At 37.2% G+C, this 18,864-nt stretch overlaps 3 protein-coding genes across 3 annotated transcripts; 1 reads left to right on the top strand and 2 right to left on the bottom strand.

Annotated features, from left to right (window-relative positions):
* Positions 1-298: 298 nt before the first annotated feature.
* LOC130709930 (tRNA wybutosine-synthesizing protein 2/3/4) lies at positions 299-7,408 on the bottom strand. Its single transcript, XM_057559062.1, has 9 exons — positions 6,570-7,408; positions 5,640-6,051; positions 4,178-5,353; positions 3,917-4,046; positions 3,071-3,306; positions 2,599-2,734; positions 1,776-1,852; positions 1,121-1,227; positions 299-1,017 (listed from the first exon to the last, which is right to left on the bottom strand). The coding sequence occupies exons 1-9, from the start codon at positions 7,303-7,305 to the stop codon at positions 911-913; spliced, it is 3,117 nt and encodes a 1,038-aa protein (XP_057415045.1). The 5' UTR covers positions 7,306-7,408; the 3' UTR covers positions 299-910.
* A 2,688-nt stretch (positions 7,409-10,096) lies between these two features.
* Positions 10,097-12,042, bottom strand: LOC130709931 (uncharacterized). Its single transcript, XM_057559063.1, has 3 exons — positions 11,885-12,042; positions 10,672-10,893; positions 10,097-10,564 (listed from the first exon to the last, which is right to left on the bottom strand). The coding sequence occupies exons 2-3, from the start codon at positions 10,831-10,833 to the stop codon at positions 10,436-10,438; spliced, it is 291 nt and encodes a 96-aa protein (XP_057415046.1). The 5' UTR covers positions 10,834-10,893; positions 11,885-12,042; the 3' UTR covers positions 10,097-10,435.
* A 1,898-nt stretch (positions 12,043-13,940) lies between these two features.
* Positions 13,941-18,667, top strand: LOC130715125 (pentatricopeptide repeat-containing protein At1g11710, mitochondrial). Its single transcript, XM_057565171.1, has 3 exons — positions 13,941-17,676; positions 17,780-17,883; positions 18,174-18,667. The coding sequence occupies exon 1, from the start codon at positions 14,115-14,117 to the stop codon at positions 16,056-16,058; it is 1,944 nt and encodes a 647-aa protein (XP_057421154.1). The 5' UTR covers positions 13,941-14,114; the 3' UTR covers positions 16,059-17,676; positions 17,780-17,883; positions 18,174-18,667.
* The last annotated feature ends 197 nt before the right edge of the window (positions 18,668-18,864 follow it).

Genomic DNA, 18,864 nt, shown 5'->3' with positions numbered 1-18,864 from the left:
TAAATTGTTATCGAACTATATTTTTTTGGTAAATTGTTCTGTTTTTTACATTATTTAAAAGAAAAAACCATACATTTTTCAAAAAAAAAATTTTAAAAGATAAAAATTATCACTTTCATTCTTTAAAGAGGATCAATATCGTTACCAAAAAGGTAATTTTTTGTTTAATTTGTCCTTAAAAGATTGAAAATATGAAAAGATTGAAAAGCTTTTTGTTTATAACTTGGAATTACTCTTTAAACGAACCTGAGTACTCTGATAATATATTACACATTGGAATTATAATTTGACAAAGGAATTTTCGGAAATAAAAAGTCAGTATATAAATAGTAGGAAAAAAGGAAAAAGAAATGGCCAGCATAACTTTTGTTTCGTGTTACAAAAGTTTCCCTTTTCACAAGCCTGTCTTCCACTTTTTTCGATGGATAAGAATAAGATCATCAATTCATCGACCAAGAAAAAAAAAAAAAAGATTATCAATTCCTAAACATACATCACTCAATCATGACACCATGAATACAGGTAACATGAAGCACTTGGAATGATAGAAAATGTTTGTTTGCCAATATAATGTTTGTTACTACTAGTAACTTACAAGCAATAACTATCACCTTCTTCAGTTCACCACCTCTCCTATTGGCAATATTTAGCAGTGACCCAATTGGACCAAATTTTCTGAATTTCTAAATGCCACCATATCAAATTGAATCTTGGCATTTCAATAGCATGTTTGGATTGCTGATGGCATAAAATCCAAAACAGTGAAACACATTAGCTCATTAAGTTACACTTTGTAGCTTCTCTCCATAAGTGATTATGAAAATTCCCACCGCAGAACCAAACACGCCATGATAAGATGCCTAATGCAACTCTGAAGCCAATTTTAAACCTCAAATGCAAAGCCCATTTTTTATCTTTGGATCTGTCTGCATCTTACATCAGCGACCACATGGCGAATGTGTGGAGCATACCATTTAACCCTCTCAACATGTTCTATAGAAACCTCCCAACAATAACCTGTGGGAATCACAATGGTTAATCAATCGTTACTCCAGAAATTAGACCTTTAGAGGTTGCAAAGTTGTGGAAGGTTTGAAATAACCAAATAAAAAGTTGCTACCTTCAGATGTAGCAATTTCATCTATAGACTTTGAAACATGATCAGTCCACTGACACTCCTCTGAATCCTTTACATTCCCATGGACATATAACATCCCACCCTCTCTCCTGCAATGTTGATTCCGTGAGAAGGAGAAATTAGTAATGAAGGTAGTGGTCATGAAGTGAATCCAAGCAGAATTAAGCTAGTGATATCCGACCAAAGAACTTTCTCCTTTGTACTATATGGAAAGTATGCCTCATATATAAATTGATTGAATTATTCTTATCTAATAAATGACTAAGCAACTAATAAGACAATTTGTTTCTAATTTCATTCACAATTAGTGGCTAAATTTCTAGAGATGAACATTAGAAACAACTGGGGAATAAGTTTAAGCACTCAGTGCCTCCTCAGTTATTTCAAGCCAATCATCAAAGGATAATCAGGTACTGAGAACAAAAGCAAAGTTTTTCTGAACAGAAATGCAGCAAACAATAAACTATGACCATTTAGCTACAAATTAATTGCGACACAGTGCTAAATATTAAATAAGCATGAATATGGGTGTGGAAGTAAGATGTCACATCAACAGATTGCCATGATGGATAAATGCTGAAAGCAGAGTTACACCAGATAAGTCTGTTGAAAGGAATGATGTGTATATTGCTATTACCTTAGAGCCCTCACAGCTGTGACCCAGCTACATTCACTGGATGGAATGAGACCAAGACAGACTCTATCGGCCACACCCTGTCAATGAAAAAATCAACATATTCAGCAAAGCTATTTCCTGCAGTATATATCAATCGGTGTTAAGAATTGATGGACATATGGTCAGAGTGTAAATTGACTCGTTGAAAAAAAGTAAACAACAGAGTAAATAGTTCACTGGTCACATGTTTCTTTCCATATATGTATCTTTTCACCAAAACAAGGGGGTAAAATAATTTATTCTCACTTAATCTTCTTTTTATCAAAACAAGGCAAGAAAAAAATATTACAATCCTTATTCAAATTCCTCTGTACAAGTTTCTTCCGTTTCACTTGATTCCTCACTTAACTTTCATTCTAAAGTTTCTGGTAGGGTATCGCTAATAATGTCAGAAAAATTCTATTTTATTTTCACTTGTGGATAAATCCCCCAGACTAGATGCCATTAAGTTTATAACAATGACCATTATAAATATATAAAAATCATGATATCAGAAACAAATTTCCATTATCAATAAATCAGCCAAGATAAACTTAACACTGAAGGGATATCTAATGGTAGCCAAGTTATCACTGATATCTGTGTCAATGATGACAAATGGACCTCCACCAAACTAGGGAACTAAATTGAGTTAGCTGCTGAATTATCGAGAGAATGGGAAAGTTTGCCTATGGCATAGAAGTACAACATGGTCTATAGACGGACTATGCTCGAGACTGACTCTCATGTAAGCACAAACATAGTTTATGGCTGAATAAATAGTTAAATACACAAGACTAAATACCTTGGGAGCTGTATTTCGATTATCTCCTTCAAGTATGATACAACGGTCAGCAACAGAATTTGCTTTTAAATTATGTTGGAGTGCTTCTATGGCATGGGGATTCCACTCACAAGCATATACAAGTTTTGCCTGGGCCCTGCTTAAGAAAATGCATAAACAATATAGATAAATAGTGATTAATATCAGTAAATATTAAAAAACCTCGGAAGCAAGCAAACCTGGAAAACTAGGTATTAAAAAAAATTTCATCTCCAATGTGTTATATGGTTGCATAAAAATTAAATCACCAAATTTTAATAGCATACAGTCTCAAAACATAGAAGAAACCATATTTTTTCATACAGCACTGCATAATCTGGTCTCACCCATTTTTATCAAAAAATCAAAATTTTAAGACTGCAGTGCAGTGCAGCACAACATAATTACAGATTAGATACAATGCACAAGCTGCGTGTACAAGCAGACAGAATACCTAACAAGAAAAGGCAGCACGAAGTAGCCAATGCCCGCAAACAGATCTACTATAACCTCATCCTTACAATCCTGCCTGCCCATCCGGAGCTTCTCAGAAAGATTGCCCCATGAAAACATGCATTTCGTAGCATCAAAAGAATAGAGAATTCCATTTTCTCGATGATTGACCCAGCCATTTTCTCCAATGAGAATCTGTAACGTGCTATCTCTTGTTCCAGTTGCAGCAACTGGGCCCTATAATACACCAGGTTAGTCGTGACATAAAGAAAAAGGAATTCACTGCAGAACTATTGCAGGAAAAATTGAAAGCAACATTATGTTCAATTAACAAAAGCTATAAAACAGCCGTTGCAGCAATAAAGTGTAACTGGAAATTTCAAGATTTTCTCCTTCCAAAGATCAGACACTGCACAGTATTCATAGTTTGCTTATTAATAAGAACAGTCAATTCAGTCCTCTTATAATTTTAGCCTTCATAAATTTGCCCATACACTGATTACTCTTATCTTGAAAAAAGAGCTAGATTCATACCTAGATGAATCAATATCTTTTAGCCATTTCAACTCATCAGTTATTGATAATTTAAGCATTTCATATATTTATCAAATGTCATCATTATATATTCTCTTATCTTACACATAAATTTTATACATGCTGCATCTTCAATAAGAAAATTTAAACATATCATCCACGTATGACAAAAAAAAAATGAATCAGCATCTTCAATAAGAAAATTTAAACATATCATCCACGTATGACAAAAAAAAAATGAATCAGTATGATGACACCGAAGCAGGAAAACCAGAAAAACAAATTTATGTTTTATTCAGGTATATATGATTACTTGGCGAGCAAGACGATGGGCCTTAAGTGATTTGGAAACAATGGGCCAGAGCTCTTCTCCGATAGAGTCCCACAAGGAATTCTTAAAACTAGTAGTTGGAAGTACAACAATATCTCCAAGTCGATCCCACCTGGAAGACATAAAAGATTACTACAAAACAACACTAAAGGGATTGTAAACAAAAAGAAATTTTCATAATGAATAAAAAATAAGCATTAAGTTTGAAAGCAGGCACCATAGAAGAAATTTTAATAAAAGAACCTTGTTGGCAGTTCCTCTAGAAGCCATGTTGGTAGGCCGTGATTCTCAATCAACAATGTTACTGCTTCAGTCATCACTTTCAAAGGAGACTTCACAGATTTTTTGGACTCGACAACTTTGTCTGCTAGCAGAACGGCACCATATTCATGGAGAAGGGTCAACGCTCTAGAACAGGATAACTCATTCAACTTAGAAAACGGAATTTCATTGTTTCCACCAATTTCATCTCCTGAATGACGATTACTACCATGAAATACAGCAAAAAATTCTTGAAGAACTGGAAAACAGATACGTGCTCCACCTTCTTCAGAGTATGCCTTCCTCCCTAAGTCTAACCATCCAAATTTCTTCAACATATCCTTTCCCAATTTTGCATATTTATTTTCTAGACAAAGAACATAATGCAATGGAATCATCTGATTTTGGTCATTGGAGCCAGTTACGCTATCATTAAAATATAAAATCTCATCTTCAGATATATTTGGTGCATGTTCAAGTTGGGGTTCTTGAGAGTTTTCAATCTTATTCCCGCCCATTCCTTTATTTTGGTTAATCATATGCTTTCTTTGATTTTTGACAGCCACAAGGTCATCGTCATGTGATTGCATTAAATGGAGCAAGCTGACTTTTGCCGGCTCACTGAACTTGGTTCCAAATGCATAGCATGCTGCACCACCACCGACTATAACTAGATCATCACCAACAACATTGGCTGTACTACGCACAAATAAATCTTTACCTACAGAATTAAGGGTAACATGCCTCCACATACGAAGCTTCAAATCAAGTAAAGCCAACTCTTGATAATGTTGTCTCAGTGGACAACCACCAAGAACTCCAAGATAATTCTTATAGACAAAAACTGAATGGGAGAACCTAGCATGTGGATTCCTTCCAGCTGTCTTTTCCTTTTTCCATTGACCCTTCTGAACATCAAAGCTATACAAATCCCCAAGTGTTTTCCCACCATTGTATCCACCAAAAATAAAAATTTGAGAATCAGATGCCACCATTGCATGAGAGTGACGTGCCCGTGGCCAGTCCCCGGAAATTGGTATTTCTTTCCAGAGTGAATTGGTTGTGTCAAGAATGTAGAAGGAGGAAAAGATAACATCATTATCAAGTCCTCCAAATACATAAATGTTTGAACCAAATACAGCTGCAGCATGGCGATGCCTATCCAACATGAAAATATTAAACTTAAACAGTGAAAATAATAGTCAAGCAATAGCAAATAATGTTACCACACCTTATAATAGAGTTACACTATACTGTTTACTATGTTCTAAGCATTCATGCACATGAATCAAAATACTGCTACCAGAACTCGTTCAATATATGAAGTTATCTTAGAAATCTACACAAACTACAAAACTTTTTTTTCCGACTACATAATTGCCTAGATAAGTGGCTTTCATTGAACTGGTGCAAGCTACAAAAGAATAATGCTGTAAAGCATTACCTGGGAGGAAAGACACTGCCACCACATTGCTGTAACTTCCAATGATTCTTAGTTGTGTCAAAGATCCATACATCACTCAGAATTTTATCAGGACCAGTTCGACCACCAATCACAAACATGCGATCTCCAACCAAGGAAGCTGTATGGCCTAAGCGCGGAGATGGAGACTTGCCGTCAAATATGTTGATCGTTTCAAGATTACCAGAATATGGATCAAGCAGCAATAAATCATTTCTTCTGGCATGTCTCCCTGGCCCTCCAAAGCCACCATACACAATGACTTTCTTGTGATCGGCATTATCCAAAGCACAGGCTGAGTGGCCCCAAAGGAAAAGTTTCTCTACTGGTTCACCAACAATTTCAATATGGGAAATTGACAGACTGAGACTAGAACCAGGAGAACTCACAAACCCTGCCAACCATTCAAAGATTCAGACTTTCGATTGATAATAAAAGGAAAGCTGCCCTGCAATCAGATACATATGGATTATGTATCAGTACTAATTCCATTACTTAGGCATATTCATTCTGACAGCCACATATAATTACAGACATGGTACTATATAAACCATAAAGTCATATGCAACATATTCAAATGGCACTAAGGCAAAACCCTCTAACGCACAAGTTTTTCGAAAAATTAGAATGATTTCATGATACCATTTGGATAAACAGCTTAACGCGAGTATCGAGGGACTTATTGAAATAAGCTCAAAACATCTTATAACTAGGTAAAAATGCTAATTAAGATAATCTAAATAGCTTATGAAAGTAAGCTCGTAAATCATAAGCTATTTTCATAACTTCACTCAAATACTTGCATAATAAGCGCCATTCAAATGCAACCTTAGTTGAATTTTACAGTCGACATACATACATTGTATGTCATATAAGGAAAAAGTCAACAAAACTCATTATCTACAAAAATACCTGAATTGGTTTCGGCATTCCCATTTGCTAACTGAGATTCATCATCAAGTTGAAGATGATCACAAACAAGCCCCGCCGCGTTGTTGACAGGCAATAACTGGGATCCATTAGAGTTAGACTGCAGCAACAATGCATGAAACCTCTCAGTTCTTTTCCTATTAGCTTCCATTTTATCATTTGCGACGCGAACAAGATAACGAACATACTCAGGGGTGACCATGAGGTTATGCGTGTCTCCCAACGGTACCTCCATTCGAATGGAACAGCGAATGGCAATGATAACCCGCTTGTTAGCATTGGTGATGCCGGACTCTCTGAAACCGGAGGAAATAGCGAGGGAAACAAGCGAGTGAGCGGAAGCAAGGTCTCTGCACTCGACGGCGATGATGAGGGGCTCGAATCTGAAGACGAGTTCAGACTGAGTTGACTCGGATAAGGTGGGGGTGGGGAAGAGTAGGGCGGCGACGGCGTCGGGATCGGCGGGTTCGTGGGAAACGAGGAGCCAGGAGCCGCCTCTGGCTTTCTTCTTGGGGGATGGAGAAAGTGGTGAAAGAAGGGGTTGAGAGAGGATGGAGATTCGGCCGGAGCAGGAACTGGTTGTGAAGAAAGAAGGGTTTTGGTTGAGAGTGTTGATGAGAGGGATGATGGGTGTGTCCAACGTTCCCTTCGGTGATTTGTCGGTTTCCGTTGAGTACAGTGAGGCTAGACTGGATGCTTTTCTCTTCTCGAACTCCATTGTTGCTTGCTTTCTTCTCTGCTGTGTGTGGTGAGTGAGTTGCAGAGAGTGTTGTAAAACCCAACAAGACCAAAACCTCAGTTAGAGGGTAGTTCTGGAAAGTGTGTTACCTTTGTCAAACGCGGGTTATGGGCTTCTAACTCGGGTTTTCTACAAAATGTCCACTACTTTATTGTATTGTATTTTATTTTTCCATCCAAAACTAAAAGATAAATGATAGGAAAACTAATGAACCGCAAGATAGTCCTTTAAGAGAAAGGTCTCAAACTCAAAAGAAGGCGTGTCAAAAATCACAAAGGTAGACGCGGTGAGGAAACCCCTCTTCTAGCAAGTCAATTGCAGCATCATTCCCTCTTCGGTAGATCCAAGCAAGACTAATCTTCCAATTCATGTCAAGCAGATCTCGAATGTCATGAAGAATCTGACCATCCACATGAACTCTCAGGCTCACACCATCCTCTAAAATTGAAGCTAACTCAACGCAGTCTATGTCATACAACACTTACTTGAACACACGGCTCCACGCGAGGCCCAATCCTTGACACAGCGTCAACGCCTCCGCTAAGAAGGAGCTCTCCTCAACCTCATAGCTCGTAAAACCCACCAAGCAATTCTCATGCACATCACAGATCAAACCACCACCTCCCATACAACTATCTCGCTTCCTGAAGCTACCATTTGTGTTCAACTTCACGAAACTTTTCGGCGGAGGAGTCCATCGATGACTAAGCATAATCGTCCCCTCCATGTACCGGAGAGGCTGTTAGAACCTCGCAAAATTGTCATGGTCATGGCACCTGTATGGCATAATCATTCAATTTGATTCCAGAAGTATTTCATGTTCAAATGATCTCAGTTGTGATTCATTCCAGCCAGCGAAAGAGAAAAGAACTTACACATGCACACGATATAAGTAGTACAAGTGCAAGTGGTAAAATGAATTTATTATGCTCTTCAATACTATTCAAGCCCATGGGGGATAATTGATTAGTCACAAAGACAAATGAATCCAATAGTAACATTAAAATAAAATTAAATAACTAAAAATAATAATTAAATAAATAAAATAAGAGGAATTCTTATCTGTTTTAAAAACCAAATCAAACTGGCCCATTAACTGGTGTGATGGTGAACCCAATATATTTCCAATCTAGTTATTTCTTTTGACCAAAAAACATCCAGCTATTCCTATCCATCATTAGAGAGTTGTCCAAAAAGTATCAGCTCTAAAAAAAAGAATGAAGTAGAATGAATATTATAGAATTTTATGATGAAAATTAGTAGATATGTTTTAAACATGAAAAAAAAAAACTAAATAAGATTTGGCATTTTCGCGTTATTTTAACTGAATCCAGATGTAATTTTAAAAACTATACACGATTAAACTAATTTCATTAACTTTAAATTAGCTTAAAAGCTTGAAACTTTGACAAGTAAAAAAAGAAAAAAGAGATAAACTGTTATCTGCCAAAAGGTAGAGACAATGGAATCCATGATTTCTTATAAGTAGCTTGTTCAATTAATGGTCACAATTAAAATCCGTACTAAATTTACAATTATTTGATTAGAAATGAAGGGGGAAAAAACTTGAAAAAGAAAGACTAGCAAGAGAGAGAGTGTGGAGGGTGCTAAACAAGATTGTGACTAACGAGTCACTAGACAATCTTTGTTTTATTGCGCTTCACGGTTTCACAAGGACAACCTTTGAAGTTTCAACATTTGGCCTCAAGCTTCTCTGTCTACATTTGCACAAGTAACTTCTCAATTAAATAAGACTACAAGAAACTTGTGTGATCAAAACCTAGTGACATAGGAGTGGTACGTAATTTTTTTTCTTTTCATCTTTTTGTCGAGTGTCATCACCCTCTTTAAAAGCAAACCTAACTCCGTTCAGAAAATTGTAACCTTCCTTCTCAACAAATAACTTTTCCAAGGTTGAAACTTGTGTCATCACCCTTACGAGGATCTTGATAGCATACCATTAGATTAACAACTTATTGGTTAATGATTGGTATGTATGAATATGAGCTTTCAATTTATGTTTATATTAAATGTTGTGATGTAGTGATTATTTTTCTTATCAATGTTATTTTTATGCAAATGTATCTTTAAATATTTTTTTTTTTATTATAGGTAGGATATATATTGCATCAACACAAACCTAATTTCACATAATTCAAGTTTAAACAAAATGAGTTCAATGTTCATCCACATTGAGTAGAATGGAGAAACCCAAACACTCCAAGTGATTTACAATCTTTCACCCACCCCTCCCAATTCTGTATGGGATCATGATTTTAACAAACTCACTAGTTCTACAAGTTATCTATATTAACTTGGCACCCAAGAAAATTGGTGTTCCATAACATTGATACTCCTCAACATTACCCAGCTCAATCTCTCATCCTCTAAGGTGTCCTCAGTTATTACTAATTGGGGGCTTTCCTACTGCACAAGTTAAGGCCTTCTTTTTAGAAACTGGAGGTTTGAATGCAATCCAGATAATGCATGTAAACATGTTATCACTTATTACTATTACGAAAATCAGGAATCTACAGGAAAAAAATGACAAATCCCCTTTTTGATCATGCAACACTACGATCCATTTGCACAGATGGCAATCAAGATAACCCAACAAGGAAGCATTGACATCTAATAAATAAGATTCCATACAAAATAGCAGCACAACGATTCTAGCCCATCAAGATACAAGCTAACACGCCATATTAAAATCCCTCCTGCCATAAAATTTAAAAATCATCTCAGAATTGAGAATAAAGGAGGGGCCAGATTTCTTCTAAGACAATAACAGCAATAGGTGTTTAGTCATTAGTGTTCAAGTGTCTATTCTATTCAGCTATTTTACCAGCAAAACAGGATGGGCAAACTCAAAATGCAAAAAGCATGCAAACCTAAACTGGGATATTACCAGAAATGTACAGTACATATAATAAAATATAGTAAACTACAGTGGCCATCCAACTAAAACAGAGATCATAAGGTTGTAAACTAAATCTCACTCAACTGAACTTTATTTCCAATTTCACTGCCATTACAACAGCTACAACTTGTGATGATCTGACAGCCAAGAAACATTTTAATACCTGAGCCAATTCAGGAAGCAGGTGCTTCAGTGCCAGCTTACTTTCTCAGACACCGGTGTGGAGGTTGGAGGAACATATATACGTGCTTTCTTGAGAATTTCAGCAACCACCCAACACTTATTCTTGCTCAGAGGCCTAGAAGGATTCAGTCGAACCTGAAATGACAAACACAAAACAGCAAATATTTATTCAGCTCTCCCGCAAAACCAACAGCAGAGCCAATCAACAACTGCACTACACAGGTAAAGTCCACAACACTAACCCGGTCACCAATGTTGCAGAGATTGTTCTCATCGTGAGCCATAAATTTAGAGGTGCGCTTGACGTATCGGTTGTACACTTTGTGATGGAATAGCCTATCCACTGCCACCACCACTGACTTCTGCATCTTGTTCGAAACCACCATTCCTACTACTTGCTTCATCTTCTCTCCTCTCCCAACCGGCAATCCTTAAACCAGATTCAGACGCACGACGACAACACACTAGCAACAAATTAAATAATAAATCCCACATGCCCATTCATAGGATTATACAGTAAACTAAACATAACCCAATAACAATATATCAAAACCCCAAACATTGAAATTTTAGCATCAAACATATCAGTCCTTAGTCCTTAAACTGCAGATACCCTATTCCCTCAAAATAGTAAAAATGGCAAAAAGTTTAGGCTTTCAGGGGCCAAGGTTGAAAAGTTCACTCAATTCAACATGATATCTAAAATCAAAACCCCAAACATTGAAATTTTAGCATCAAACATATTAGTCCTTAAACTGCAGATACCCTATTCCCTCAGAATAGTAAAAATGGCAAAAAGTTTATGCTTTCAGGGGCCAAGGTTGAAAAGTTCACTCATTTCAACATGATATCTAAAATACATAAATTAGATAACTCAAAGTTAAAAACACACATTTGCATATCTCAACCTTTACTAAATATATGGTTTGTAGTACCTACAAGACTACATGAAGTGGTTAGTTGTGGTGGGACATAGAATGGGTGGAAGGACAAAGGGAAGTGAAAAATGCAGCTGTAAAGTGACTAAACATTACAGGGGGAATTGCCTATATAATATGAATGGTTCATGGTTCAACTGGTGGTCGACACTAAATACATTTAAACTAAGTTATCTGAGCTAGATTCCAAAATCATTACATACATAATACAGCCCTCACTACTTTCTGGAAGGTTCAAGGTAACAGGTTATCGATTTGCCTGAGCAGTGATAACAGGAATAACACAACTCATCCTATGAAAATGTTAGCATATAATTAGAAAACATGCTCATCCTTTAATTGATTTTACAATCAGAAGCGCACAAATTTTCTACAAAGCACAAAAAGCAAGACCAATATAACTCCAGAGAAGAAGCAAGAATCGTTGAACGGTAATAAATAAATAATGCAGTAGACACAACAAGCAAAGAGATCCAGAACAGATAGAGAGAAATCGTGACGGAGAAGAAAAACTCACCGGAAATCGGAGGCGGCGAGAGAGAGAGAGAGATGAACGGCACCGATCGGAGTGGAAGCTTTGAAAGAGGGATTTGGATTTCAACACAAACTTTGGGAACACGACGCCCCTTTTTTTTGGCTTTTTATTTTAAGATAAAAATAAAATAGGTAAGGAAATAACAATTTGTGTAAATTTTAATTCATTTTTCTGGGATTGGGAAACACGAAATCTTATTGAAAACAATATACGGAGTATTTTTTTTATTTTATCATTTTTAGTCACTGCATCTGCATGTACTAACAAAAAGATTGTTCAATTTCTCACCAACATGTCTTAGACAGTTATAATACATTAATTTTGTATTTTTAAAATATTTACAATTAACATTTTAAAGTAATTCCAAAAAGTCATATTTTAGGATTTTATTAGTGCTGAAAATAAAATAAAAAAACAGAAAAAAACATTTTCTATCAAAATCAAGCGGCGGCGACCATTTATGAGAAGGAAGAGTCACTGAAGAAAACCATAGTGTGTGCAAACAGCTAAACAATCAATAGTATAAGTGAAGTGAAGTGAAGTGATAACAATTTTCAATAGTATAAGTGAAGTGATTAAATATATTAGGCTTAAATACTCTTTTGGTCCCTAAAATTGTAAGGGGAATCAAAACTGGTCCTTGTAAAATTTTGGCATCAAATTGGGTCCCTAAATTGTTTTTTTAATCTAATTGGGTCCAAAGTGTGCCTGAGTCTGATGTAGGGCTGTCCAAGAAACTTCGAACTGGACCCGAGCAAACCGGCGGTTTTTTTTATTGAATGGGCCGGTTCGATTCGTCCGCGGGTTTGAACGGTTCAATTTTAAGCCTTCACCCCAGCCCCAACCCTAGCCGCCTCTCTCTTTCTCTCTCAACCCTAGCCTTCAACCTTCCACACTCTCTCTATCCAGCCGCCACCATCCCGCTACCACCACCACCATACCAACACGTCTCTTCTTCCCTTTGCCACAACAACTTCCACCCAAAGACCGATTCTCTTCCGTGGCCTTCACCATCAAAGCCTCCCACTGTCTTCACTATCAACGCTATTCTCGCTCTTTTTCTCTCCCTGTAGAAGCTTCATCTCCTCATCTTCGTTGCAGATCGGAAGAGCACTCTTGTGTCTAAATCTCAAAAGAAGGCGTGTCAAAAATCACAAAGGTAGACGCGGGTGAGGAAGCCCGACCCATCTCCTAGCAAGTCAATCTGCAACGTCGTTCCCTTTTCGATAGATCCAAGCAAGACTAATCCTCCAATTCCTGTCAAGCAGGTCTAGAATGTCATGAAGAGTTTGACCATCCACATGAACTCTCAGGCTCACACCATCCTCCAAAATTGAAGCTAACTCAGCGCAGTCTATGTCACACAACACCTACTTGAACCCACGGCTCCACGCGAGGCCCAATCCTTGACACAGCGCTGGCGCCTCCGCTAAGAACGGGCTCCCCTCAACCTCATAGCTCGTAAAACCCACCAAGCAATTCTCATGCACATCACGGATTAAACCGCCACCACCTCCGGTACAACTATCTCGCTTCCTGAAGCTACCTGTGTTCAGAGCGTGTTGGCCGTGAGTATGCTCACCGCCCAGTCCCTCAGGTCACCACTTCCGAAATGAGTCAGGACCACACACCCAACCTTCCCCAAAGCTCGCTAAAATGAGGATTAACCCGTAAACAATAGAGACCATATTTGCTTCCACGAGAGCACCTCATGCAAGCCAGAGAGGAAGTCAATTGACAATGAAACCTCTTAACACATTGAATTTTAAAAAAAAACTTGATAATGTATTATTAATATATCATAAATTTTTAATGCTTCAGAAAATTAACAAAAATACAAAAGAAAAAGTAGAGAAAAACGTTGAGTGAAACTAACATCCAATGCCTGTTTAATTGTAGTTTTAGATTTATAGATTTAAAAACTTTTTAAAAATGGTTTTTTAAAATAAGAAGAGAAAAAATTAATTTGAAAATTGAAAATAACAATTTATTAAAATATAAGAAAAGCCACAGCCACCATCGAGACCAACGACACCACTGTACCTCAAACCTGTCGTCGCAACCTAAACCCCAGAGGTTTTGGCCAACCCCCCCACTTCGCACCACCGGCCACGGCACTCCTCCGCCGTGAACTGCACGGCTCAGCCACTACCACCAGGCAGGCAGGAAAGTGCTGATGAACAACGATGATTGATTACGCTCTTTCACTGTCATGTTTCTAACTTCCATTCCATTCAAATTTCGTTCCATTTTCTTCCGAGCTTTTCATGCTGGTAAGCGTTTCTCAAACCCAACTGCTGCAGCTGAAGACATCATCTTCAGAGCTATCTGTGTTCACCTCAAACATAGGAGATGGAGTGCTCTGGAGCAACTGTCCCCAAAGCTCACAACGTTCATGGTGAACCGAGTTGTTTCCGAGTTTCACAACTCACCCCACTTAGCTTTAGACTTTTACAATTGGGTTGGGATGTTGTTCCCTCACTCGTTACATTCTTCTTGCACCTTACTCCAAGTCTTAGTGAATTCAAGGTGGTTCACTGAGGCCTTGTCCCTCATGCGGAACTTGATTGCGAAAGAGGGTATTGCTCCTTTGGAGTTGTTGGAAGCATTGATGGATGAGAGTTATCAACATTGTCCTGCTGTTTTTGATGCATTGGTGAGGGCTTGTACTCAGGTTGGGGCCACTGAGGGTGCTTATGATGTGATCTGCGAACTAAGGACCCGCGGTTGCTTGGTTTCGGTTCACGCTTGGAATAATTTCTTAAGTCACCTGGTGGAGGTGAATGACATTGATAGGTTCTGGAGGTTGTATAAAGGAATGGGTTCTTTTGGGTATGTGGAAAATGTGAATACTTTTAATTTGGTTATTTATGCTCTTTGTAAGGAATGTAGGGTGGTGGAAGCTATTACTGTGATTTATAGGATGTTAAAGGATGGAACTTTCCCTAATGTTGTTTCTTTCAACATGATAATAGATGGGGCGTGCAAGACTGGCAGCTTGGATCTCGCCTTGAAGGTTATGAAGAAGATGAATTTGATGACTGGAAATTCTGTTTGGCCCAATTCTGTTAGTTACAACTCTATCATCAATGGGTTCTGTAAGAAAGGGGGATTATTGCTTGCAGAAGAAGTTCTTGGTGATATGGTGAAGGCGGGTTTTGAGCCGAGTGTTAGGACTTATGCTACTTTAATAGATGGGTATGCTAGGTGGGGGAGTTTGGAGGAGTCACTCAGGCTGTGTGATGAAATGGTGGAAAGAGGATTGTTTCCTAATATTGTTGTTTACAATTCAATTTTATACTGGCTTTATCGTCATGGAGACATGGAGGAGGCATCAAAGGTATTATCTGACATGATAGATAAGCATATATGCCCCGATCAGTATTCCTATGCAATCCTCACCGAAGGGCTTTGTAGAAATGGATATCTGACTGAAGCTCTTAAGCTTCATAACCAGATTTTAAAATTTGATCTAATAGAGGATGCCTTTTCTCTGAACATACTTCTCAATTATATATGCAAAAGCAAAAATTTGGCAGCAGCTAAGAAACTATTGGGCAGCATGATTACACGTGGTCTACCACCTGATGTTTATACATATGCGACTGTGATTGATGGACACTGCAAGCTAGGTAATACAGAAAATGCACTTCGACTTTACAATGGGATGATAAAGATGGATGAGCAGCCAAACTTAACAATATACAATTCTTTCATCAATGGTCTATGTAAAATGGCTTCAACAGATGTTGCAAAAAATTTAGTAGATGAATTACGAAAGAGAAAATTATTGGATGCCACAACCTTTAACACATTGATTAGTGGATATAGCAACAGTGGGCAGATTGATGAAGCGTTTGGCTTGACAACAGAAATGAAGAGCTTGGGCCTTTCTGCAAACAGAGTTACATATAATACACTGATAAACCTTCTGTGCAAGTATGGGTGTGATGAAGAAGCAAAAGAACTAATGAAGATGATGATTATGCAAGGCATTCGTCCAGATTGTATAACATACACTACACTTATTACCCATTTCAACAAGAAACATCATCCTGAGGAAGTAATTGCATTGCATGATTACATGATTCTTAAGGGAGTAATCCCTGATCAGAAAACATACGATGCCATTGTCAGCCCATTTCTTTTAGCATAAAGGGTTGCCCACAGTCACGGGCTCACAGCTCAGAGGTTAATGGGTCACTTTTCCGATTTTTTTGATAGTAAGTAATATTAGACTGTTAATTATCTACTACACGAACCAATTTCCAGTATTACACGTTCCCTTTTTTTTTATCTTCTACACCGGCTGGTTTCATTTGCCAAAATTTATTTCTTAATTCTATTAATTATGCTAATAAGTAATAACTGTAGTTTAAGTGGTGTTCAATGTCTTTGGCTTTCTCGACTAAACGGTAAGGTGAAAGTCCGTTTTGTGATTCTCTGTTTAGATTTTTAATTTTTTATAATGGTTTTGTAATTCATGGCCTTGCATGAGATTTTGATTAGCTTGTACAATCTAATTGAGGCTAGTTAGTTTTCAACTTCTTATTGCTTGTGTCTTGAGTAACATCTAATTGTTATGTAAGATCTGATCGACTCAATTTAGTGAATTGCTGTATCTAATATCTATGCAAACCTTTTCTTTGTTCCACCGCTTGCATTTACTTATTTGAATTTTGAGGTACTTGTTTCATTATTCTTTCCTTCATTTGTTAATCTTTTTTTTCAACGAATTGTAAGTTGAGCCTCTACTATTGTTTAAGGTTCTTACCCTTATCAAATATATGGCAAAGCATGTTATGGGGTTATGCTCATGGTTTGTTTTGAATTGGTATGGTGATGTGGGGTTAGGTGCCATGATTGACTTTAATTGGGTTTTGGAAATTGGAACACTGTTTATTACAACCTCTTGTGGGTTTCTTTGCCATTTCTTGGTTCCAGTTGGTTCTAATTTTTGTTTGTTCAGTGTTTGGTCCTTGGTGATTGGATGGGGTGCAATTGCTGAGGATCGTTACTGAAAAATGACCACCATTTTGTCCTTGATCTTGAGGACCTGCAGAGTCTAATAGGAATAGACTCCTATCAGAAGAGTTCATGACAGGAGATGTAGAAGAGTTGTATGGGATCCGAGCCTCTAAAGCTCACTTTCATTGTAAAACTTACCAACTAACAAACAGAGAGCTAGTTAGTAGTAGTTACGGGGGAATTGTTAGCTGTTTGAAGCATAAATACCGAGTTATAGGGACTGTTCTGGGTGTATGCAGATTGTATTTGAGAATCGTGGATTACGCTCGAATTATTCCGCAACCCCTTGTATTCTTCCCTGCTCTATTTCCTGGGTCATTCCGCATTGGGTTAGATTTGGGAAATTATGGTTTAGTGCAATAAATACGAAATTCTCACTCTCTTTTGGTATTAGTTCTATCAGATGCATCTGGGTAAAACTTTGTACTGTCAATTTCAGATTAATATATGGTAAAGTCAACTTCTTTCAAAATAGTATAACATTTTTCAAAGTTCAGCATGTAAGGTTTATGTCAAAGAAACATAATTTTGATATCTGAAAGTGTAGTGATCGATAATTTTTTTCTTCGAAAGAAGTAAATTTGTCAAATCGGTCAATTTAATTAGAACTATGTAAGGTCTTTGAGAAGGATGGTGCCAAGTTTTCAGTGTTGAAGAGGGTAGATGAGAAGAACTCCTATCTTTCGATGCTCTATCCTCTACAAAGTCATGCTATGAAAGGAGGAGTTCCCTCTAAAGGATGTAAGGTAATTTAAGTGTGGTAGTAAAATATGTCAATATCATAATAAATATATATATATATTTATTTTGGATTGTCTTACATATTGACCTCCATGTCAAATGATACAGGTACCATTATCTCATGTTAATTTCTGCGTGGCAACAAGCTGTGACTTGCAAGGATAATGCAGAGTGTTCACCCCCCCCCCCCCCCCCCCCAGGACTTCATGGAGGTTTGTTTTGAGATTTTACTTGCTCTTGATGATGTTCTATGGCCACAACTTTGCATGCTTTGTAGTTTTTGACACTTTAAAGTTATTGAACAGCATCAAGTGTGTTGAGTTTGTGCTCGCATGCCATTAACATGTTTGATTATCTATTTATGAATTCCTTACTTTGTTTTTGAAGTTTAACAATGTTTAAATTTCCCCAGTGATGATGGGCTGTTAGGCAATACTGTAATGCTTCATATTAATACTATATAATTGCATCACTTATTTTTTGTTTTCTCCGTGTCATGTAGCATGTTGGAAGTCACCGGCTGATATACTTCTTCCGTGAGCATTGAGCAAGCACTTACGCTTGGGAAAGCTCCCAAGTATGGAGCCGAATTGGTTTTTTTACTTTTCAACTTCTTGGAACCCTTTTGTCATAGCAGCCTATTTGAGCAGTGCTACTCTAGTAGCTGGTCGAATGATGCTGATTAATGTTTATTTCATGTTGTACTCTATTCCATAACATTCATTAGATTTTAGGAATGGCTTAATCAGATATTGAGTCCAAGAGTTGAACAACTCAGATAGTGGTCAATCAGATATTAAACAACTCAATGTTTTAAATCCAAGAGTTGTTCTTCTTGTTTTGGGAATGGTTTTGAATGATGGTTTTCAAATCACATTTCTTATATTAGTGTTGAGGGTGATTCGAACTTATCCTATCACCCCTACGAGGTCTAGTTTGTCTACCACTAGAACAATATGTTGATATTTTCAATATAAATCTACTACATTGTTAAGAAGGAACAAATGTATATTAAGATTTAAGAAAATGTATGCGTTTGGATTAGTATTATCATAATTGATTTTGATAATTTTTTTTTGTTAGAGTCATTTACGTGAGCTTATAATAAAAAATAATACATATATGTGAAAAGTGTTTCTTTTTACGGTAGCGCTATGAAATCCAAGTATTAAGTCTCACAATTGACTATGTCA

The sequence above is a fragment of the Lotus japonicus genome, chromosome 4 (genome assembly GCF_012489685.1).
Source record: "Lotus japonicus ecotype B-129 chromosome 4, LjGifu_v1.2".
Lineage (NCBI taxonomy): Eukaryota > Viridiplantae > Streptophyta > Magnoliopsida > Fabales > Fabaceae > Lotus > Lotus japonicus.
Note: the sequence above shows the minus strand (reverse complement) of the source record. Positions and strands in the feature narration are given on the sequence as shown.